The 8,688-nt window shown below is 39.1% G+C and overlaps 1 protein-coding gene across 3 annotated transcripts in view; it reads right to left on the bottom strand.

Moving 5' to 3' along the window:
• Positions 1-8,688, bottom strand: part of LOC139634746 (syntaxin-binding protein 4) — an 84,023-nt gene that overhangs the window by 62,933 nt on the left and 12,402 nt on the right. Inside the window, exon 1 of one of the 3 annotated variants that reach the window (XM_071501357.1) lies at positions 394-535. The exons of the other annotated variants lie outside the window; for them this stretch is intronic. Within the exon in view, the coding sequence (XP_071357458.1) occupies positions 394-455 (62 nt within the window). The 5' untranslated portion in view covers positions 456-535. Of the gene's footprint in view, positions 1-393; positions 536-8,688 lie in introns of those variants that run through there. 3 annotated transcript variants of the gene reach the window in all.

The following is an 8,688-nucleotide window of genomic DNA, read 5'->3' as shown; positions in this document are numbered from 1 at the left end:
GCCTGTGTTTCACTGGAGTTTACTGTCACATTATGGTGCGAAAGCTGCTTCACAAGCTTTTCCAATCAGAGAAACAAACACACTCTTATTCATCAGTCTAATGAGAAAAACTGCGAAATAAAGAATTTCAAGTTTACTAAAAACTGACAAGATATCAACAACTGGTAGCTTCAATGCAAAATACAGTACCTCTGGATGCATGCGTAGGTGCATCCACAATATTATTAATTTGGTACAAACAATATTTTTACGACCAAGTTCAAAACATGTGAAAACTTCCTAGAATACCGGCCTAATCTGCTCAGCATGGCCTCATAAACCCCAGCATGTAGGCACAGGAAACATCCATGAGTACATTTGGCCTAACTGATGGTGAAACAGGTGAAAACATACCTGGCAAAACCTAGAGGCACTTTCAACCTTTGGAACATGCCTCTGTTTTTGTGGAAAAGCATGGATGCCTGATTCTCGCTGTTAACAGTGGCTCTGCATATTCCCTGTCATGATGCACTGTGACACACACAGATGAAGAGCGCCAATTGATAAGGAGATGATAAGCTTATGGCAACAGGATAATACACACAAATCCATATGGCACAACGTCGTGCTAAATATAGGCTCTTATAAGAGGCCTACTCAATTACTCCAAACACTAAGCACAGATTATTCTGCCGTTCTTCAAACCATGCACACACACTGCACTATTAGTGGTTAAATACTTGACACTATATTTTTACTTGCTCTGTATTTTTAGAAACAGATAGATATTTGGCTTCCTGAACTAACAGCTGTTCACCCCAGGTGTGTAAAGCTCTGTTTAATTCATAAAGCTGAAGTAGTTTGTTTCATGTCATCCTATACATGGTGGACAGATGCTGATTTTTTTGTTACAGTGTTTCACCAATAAAAAAAGAAAAGAAAATGTTGTTGGATCTTGTATTATTCATTTTAAATGACAGTCTACTTTAAAACTGCACTAATGACTATGTGTAATGTGAAAGGTACTGGTATATTGACCACCCCAGAGCATCATCACCAACTATACAGAACATTTTACCCTCTTTTAGCTCATTTCTTTCTGTTCTCTAACTCACAGGTTTCCAGAAGCAGCAGACAGCTGCTGCTTCAGTGAGACTGGATCTTGGCTGAATCTTGGCCCCGACTTCAACTTTTTGAAAAAAAAAGACAACCTTGTTGTTCTCAAGTGAAATGGAACCACTATTAACACTATTAACAGTGACAGCAGTGCAAGTGAAGCTATTTCAACAGTTTCCACCTACATGCAAATGATTCCTCTAAAGCTGGGCCAAGGTTTCTGATGTTTACCTAGTTGTTGAGATTAGAAGCTGGAGGCTTTCCAGCCTCTTACCAAACCCAGTCTTGTACTGACTCCAGAGACAGGCTTTGAGAACACAGATGTAAGCTTGGCTAACACTTGACTGCTACGGTAGCCAACTTGTTGTCACTGCTGTCCTTAGATGTTCCCCAACAGGGGAATTATTTGTGAAAAGTGGATGGAAACCCGCAAGATGGAATGAAAGTCTGAGAATAGTGAATGAAAACCATGTCCATTCATTCAGTTCAATTGCAAATCATTATGACCTGTCAGGTCCTGAACAGCAGCACCACTGATTACTGCCCACACTCAAAGGTACAAAGTAATTTAACATGATAGACTAGTCTACATGTGTCTCAGTGTGTGTGTGTGTGTGTATAGAGTGACAGATTTTACAACCAAATTTCATCATATTGGTGATGTAACACTTATTCACCAACATGCCAATCTTTCTGTGAAATAATAACTCCAGGACAGAATGAATGATAGAAGACAGTGAACTCCCACAGCAGCTCGTTGACACATAAATCCTGAAATCTCACTGTGAATCGCTCTGCAGTTATTGGAGCTCATTCACTGCCTCTAGGGTTTGACTGGGCTTTTGAAAGCTGATGCTGATACCAGTGTTGTTGTCGTTATCTCTACAAACCACAAACTACAATTTGTCTCTAACCTCTGATACAACACAGACAAGTATTTACTGAATATGCATGCATACAGATAAACTGTTAAAAATCACTGTTGAAAAATACATAACTAACCGTTTCATGATGTGACAGTGCTATAGTAAAGGTTTGGTTAGGTTGTGGAAACAAAAGCAACCTGGTTAGGTTTAGGGAAAGATCATGGTTTGTGTTAAAATATGTACTTTGGCAAGGTTAGAGGTTATGGAACTGCCATTTGAAAATGTGAATCAACAGTGCTCACCAGCCTTAAAGTCCATCATTAGGGTCCATCAGTTTTAACATATCAATGAAAGTACAGTCAAAGTTTCTGAGAGTGAGGGTTTCTGACAGAGTACAGTATTTTCTCAGGAGTACTTTAGGATACAGTTTCATTGATACAGTGTTTCTGCACTGGGGATTTTTCCAATGTCCAGTTTCTAGGTATACATTTTTTTCACTGCAGTGTTTGCAAGGAGGAATACAATACATCTCATGATGAGTCCTATAATGTGAGCTGACATCACCCAGTGTCCAAACTTTAGGATCAAAGTTAATATGAGATTTTAGAAATTGTTGCTATAACATATTTGGAAAGAGCCTCTATGACCTGAGCATGTGAAGGAGACATTCTTTATCTCTGACCCACAGCAGAGTCCCCACCACTGTGTAACATGTTATATTGAATGTGTACAATAAGGGTATTGTATACGAACCATGTCCCAGAACACTCGACTCACAGCCGGCTGCTCATAGAGACCAATGTCATTTCCCACGCTCGGAGGATGCCTTGTTTTGATGAAAACTAAGTTGTAGATCATTGTCTACCTTACTACTGTATGAAAGCGGTGTAATTTGTGTAGTTGAATTTGTGAATATCTTTTCCCACTTATAACATGAAATGTTTCACATTATAACAGTATAAACAGTATATTGTTGTTGTCGTGCAGTGTCTTATTTGCAGGTACTTGAAAAGATTATTCCTTAGTAAATTAAATAATCCAGATAATTGGAGGAAGCTAGCAATCATGTCATTAATATATGGGTCACCAATCGTTTTCATACATGTTTAGGCATGGGACGATATGAAAATTTCATGTTATGTTTATACTGTCCAAAATAATTGTGATTCACAACATTATAGCAGTAATCATGAAAATATGCTCTGAAAAATACAGATGCTGTGTGTTGCTGGTTGTATTTTTTTCCCACTGAGCCCAGTCTAACAAATTTTCTAACTCAGAACGCTGAAAATTATGTCAGTGTTAACTGTGTTCACAACACACATCATCATAACCTAACAAATATTTGGATGAATGTCAATGTTAGTATAACATTACGTTAAGTAGCTGTAACCAATATAACGTTCCTTTATTTTACCTGTAGTTTGGCGAGCAGAGCTGAATGGTTGTCCGAGAGATAAGGGTTCAAATTGGAGGTGCTGGACCAAAGGGCAGATACCTTCCTCCAGCAGGTTCTGCAGATGGGCATTCAATTTTCCTGTTGGTCTTTGTTGTGGAATCAAAGTATTTCAACACATCTGACTTAACTTTTTTTGTGGGGGTACAATGGACAAGCCGAGCATTCACCCATGGTGACAGGGACATTTAGAAATGACTAGAAAGATGCAGGCTCCCCCTTGTTGCAATTCAAAATAAATCGACATAGGTCTGTATGTTAAGTGACAATGTATTTAAAGCTAAGCCTGTGAGACTACTGCCATACCCCAAAGATACCCTGTAGTATCTGAAGTTCTATATGTTATGTGACTTTATGGGTTTGGTATGTTTAGCTAGGAGTCCCCTGCTCAAAAAGATTTAAGGGCTTTAGCCAGAAGGCTCTAGGGCAAAAAGATTTAGGGGTTTCTAGGTCAAAAGGTCTAGGTGTGGATGGGAGATAGATGACTCCCTCATCTTACGTAAGGAAGCCCTTTTTCTTTAATTTAGGAACCATATGTTTTACCTTAGGTTCACGAAAACAACCAACCTATATAGACGGGGAGTTAGAGCAATTATTCAGAGGAGATTCATATCGGCTTCGACTCCTCTCTCAGGCAACCCAGGGTGCGTGATTTGATGCTGGACTTCTTTGTAATAAACCTCTTTATATACAAGCAAGACGGTGTCAGCGGAGTTTTCTTCATCATCATCACATCATCGCTGTTTAAGAAACAACAACCCAAAAGAAACAAAATTTTTGTAATCATAGACCATTCCTCCCTCAAGCCTGGGAAAGGGATGATTGTTAGTGGGTATTGTTCATTTTGTGTTGCTTAATGAGACCCATCTAAAATCACTTTTCTTTGAATGCAACCAGTGTGTGGAACTGAGAGGCTAGGGAATTACATCTGGAACTTGGAAGATTTACAAGTTCACAAAATTCACAACTTCGTAACAGGAGTAAATGTAACTCGTTACATGAGTACTCATGAAATAATCCACATAAAATCTATGACGTAATAGGTTATAAAGAACAGACATTTTGTTATGTGCTGGGAAGCAGTTGTTTGTTGATGTCAGTGGACTCCATTTCTATGCTAATGTTAGTAATTGTTGCTTAGAAATTAGTTATAGACAACCAAGAAAGATGGGGATAGTCTCATTTTTCAAGTTGCATTACAATATGTTCAATAAAAATGTGATTCGTGCATGTACATTACTTCACATAATAGTACCTTTAAGTTCAGAAATATTTTAGGAATCTGCTAAGACCAAACAATCCTACACATGAATGTCTGACCAGGCAGTAATTTGGATCTTCAGATAATCTGGATCTTAGATCTCAACACCAGAACTCTGTGTAACCCTGCTGAGAAAAAAAAACAAACAAACAAACCAACAAATAGGGTGAAAACATAACCTTCTTCATGGAGGTAACAAACACAATGCTTTTAAATGGGTTTTCTGCAGGTGTGATGAGACGAACACTTGGTCCCCACATGGTCTAAACTTGAACTTGGTGCTCTCTCAATACAACAGAAACACATTCATGTTCAATGTCACGATTATTTGTGAGAAAATTGAGAAAGAATTCCAGCTGCATACAGAGCAGCTTGTTGTTCTTTCATCGTGCTGACAGCCTCTCAGAGGGACATGACTTGCGTGCTCAGGACCTTAAGCCTTACATTCATCAGCATCTTCCTTCCTCTGCTATTCATGTTTCAATATTTTGGTTTGTTTGTGTGGTTTTCAAATGGAAATCCAACATTTGGGGTAAGCCACCTAAATTCATTCAATGAGCATTTGATTTGGGTGACTTGTGTCTACTTTGATCAGCCTCTGGATTACATAATATATGAAATGTGGGTTTTTTTTTTTTAACTCTAATACCTCAAGAAGCTCAGCAGTTCTTCAAAGCATCTTGCAAAGATGCTTTAAAGAACTGTAGGGTGCTTTAAACCTGAACCAAAGAGACTGCAGGGTGTTGCCATTTATTCACTCACTTCACTGTGAAGGTCAAGCATTCAGTCTTTTGGTAGTGTGCTGCAGCCTGCCATGGTTTTAAAATATGTTTTAATCCTTTTTATTTATAGGTCGATGCACACAGTGATTCAATTAAAATTCAATGAGAAGTAAAGATTTAAAGTTGCATTATTTGATTTTTTGGCCACTTCAGTGCAGCAGAGCAACATTATTATGCAATTAGAGTGGTTTTTGATTCCACTTTATAAAGGTAAAGGCCAATATTCATCCATAAATGCTACACTACGTTCAACTGCTTGTCACTGACTCAGTCTGCTGTTTGGGGCTGAGCAAATACTGGACAGTTTACAAAGCTTTTTCACTGAAAACAGCTGCTGGAAACAAGATTGATGAAAGAAGCATTTGCAGAGTAGAAAACTCGGGGGATGTAGAATTCATGATTTGATTGATACTTTCATTATGTTCAAGTTTATTATAATGTTGTGTCATTACAGTGTAAACTGGCAGGTTGCAGAATGTTGCAGACCAGCACATTGCAGGTATAGTTGTAATTTTCAACTCGTATTGTCATGAATATTTGGTCTAAACTCGCCTTAAGGTTGAGTTAGGTTAGCGTCTTCCGGGACATCCTGCTTCTCGACCAGGTTTTAACCTCCTTGGAGGTTGGATGAATCAAATCCATCGCTTCATAAAACTCTGACCTCATATGTAGCCCAATGCTTCAGTCTCTCTGGTCTGATGATACTGGCTGGGGTTCTACCTACCCTGGATTCAGCTTTGTCAAGCATTTGTAGACCATTCCCTTTTACCTTATTGATCACATCTGTCACTATGCTGTCAACTCACAGTGCCCTTACTCGCTGCATCAGAAGGTTCACACAGAGAGCACTATCCGTTCTGCTCTTCCAGGTTTTTGCCACTGTCTCACAAGGGTCAAGGTGCACTTCAGAGCCACAAAGGCTGAAGAGAATCTTACCTTTGAAGGCATGTTTAAGAAGTCTGGCTACTCTGACCCTGGTATTCCTTCTTATACTTACATTGTCCTTCATACTTTACAGTCTGGTATTTAAGATGGTAAGGTATGATGAGCAACAGTCCAAAAAGCACAAGTGCAAAATGTTGATGATACTGACTTCACAGCAAAATAGGGACTGACACAGCTGCTTGCATTTGCAGAAAGTTTAGTCTTCTGCTATCAGGCTCACCTCACATGCAACTTCCTGAAGAATGAGATCCAGGCAATGACTGCAGTAGTGTATGAGTGTGGACTGACTTCTTTCAGTTGGGCCTGAACATTAGACAAATAGCCTGACATGCTGGAGGCAAAGATCAAAGCAGAGCACTGAGGACTTTTTTCAATAGAAAAGATGTTTCTCTGGCTTTGGCAAGAGTTTGATTTACCAACTGGCTCCGCTGGTAGTGAAACAAAATGGGAAGGATGCAGAATCTGATGGTTGATGTGAGCCCGTAACAGTTCATCTAATTATCTGCCAAGTGTTTTTTGAAAGTGCCTGCCCTTTTCCAAACACTTTTCAACAAAGCCTGATTTTGTGCCAGTTGTAAAATGCTCTCTCCATCTGCTCATGCTGATATAAAGGTACTAATGTTGTCAGCACAGCCTGGAGGCATTCAAAAGAAAAAACAAAGTCTGCAGTGTAATGTGTTCATCTCCATTTATCAAGTGGCCGGCGAGGATCTGTGTCAGCATGTGTGTGTTTTCTTACTGTACCTGCTCCTGCTTCTGGGGAGCTGCTCACAGTAGCTTCCTCCTCTCCTCTAGCTTTGTAGAAATTAGCTCCCGGCTCTCTTAAACTAGTGCTATACTTCCTGCATCCGTGAGTACATGAAAGGTCCACGTGATGTAAACTTCGTCATCAAGAGTATACATGTGGCTCTGTGTGGACGTCCATGTACTCTATCTTAAGGATCTCAGGAAATAATTAGTAAGAACACATGTCAATTACATGAGAAGTAAGATGTGAAATTTTATCTGCATGTCTGAGTGTGTTTCAACAAACCAGCCACCTGATTGCTAAGATCAACGCACAAACATTAAAAACTATTTACCCTGATAAATATGTTTTGGAAATATGCTTTCCACAGATGTATGTGTACTGTATATACAATACATGCACACTGCAGCACAACTCGGCATCAGCAGCACTGACATTTCCCCCAACCACACACACACACACACACACAGATTTATTCTCTTGTATTTGGCAGCCATGGCAACGACCATTTGCCACAGAACTTTAATCACTAAATCTGCACAGTGGGTCGTTATCAGATTATGGGATTACCCAATCCACACGGAGAAATCAAACAAGCCCAGACTCAATCACAGACACACGCACGCATGCTCTCTCTCTCTCACTCACACACACAGAGACACACACACAAACGATCGTGTGTAGAGAGAGCAATATAAAGAGAAGAAAAAAACTAAAGAGATGGGTGATCATGGTCAAGTGTTTCCAGTTACAAGGCTGCCCTCTATAGATGAGGAAGACACGCTGCACATTCATCAGCAGCAGTGGTTCCCATAGAGACCACAGCAGTAGGGTATTTAAGGTGGAATTAAACCAACACAGTTATATTAGCATTCAGTCTTACTCATCATAACACACTATGTATGTTTTTCTGTGGTAGAGGTGCGGTGCTGAGAAAAAAGGCTGCTATTCCTAAATCAACATGCTTATTCTGCCTTTTCATCAGCCTGGTACTACATTCACACTGTATTTATTTCACCAGAATAATCTTAGAGATATGCCTTGGTCTCTGAAGGACATATTGTTAACTAACAGATAACAATTACACAATATGACTTCCTGTAAAAATAATACAGGGATAATACAAGGCTTTCTTCATAGGATGCAGTTTGCTGTAATAATCATCTCGACATCGTAAAATAACTATTCTGTGATCTTGACTAACAAAGATAATCAAACCTGTGGAAAAAAAACAGGATATAAAATTTCAAAGGCTTCTCCCTTATATAAAATATTAATTTAAAAAAAGTACTAACAAGTCTCGTTTAGCTTTTGCATATTTCAGGGATTAATGCACCACCACTGTTGTGTGGCTACACAGCTGATTAAATAAGGTTCACCTGGGATAACTCCTTTACTGAGTAGATTTACTTTAAATTGTGAACATGTCAGTAGAGAAGAGGACATTGTATTAACATTTGAATTTCATGTACTCTAGACCTTTCTAGCATTAAATAAGACCAACCAATTTCTACACAAGTCTCCTACTGAAAGAA

The sequence above is a fragment of the Trachinotus anak genome, unplaced genomic scaffold, assembly GCF_046630095.1.
Source record: "Trachinotus anak isolate AG129_WGS33_773 ecotype Australia unplaced genomic scaffold, CSIRO_AGI_Tana_v1 ptg000017l, whole genome shotgun sequence".
NCBI lineage: Eukaryota > Metazoa > Chordata > Actinopteri > Carangiformes > Carangidae > Trachinotus > Trachinotus anak.
This window is presented reverse-complemented; position numbering and strand designations above follow the sequence as displayed.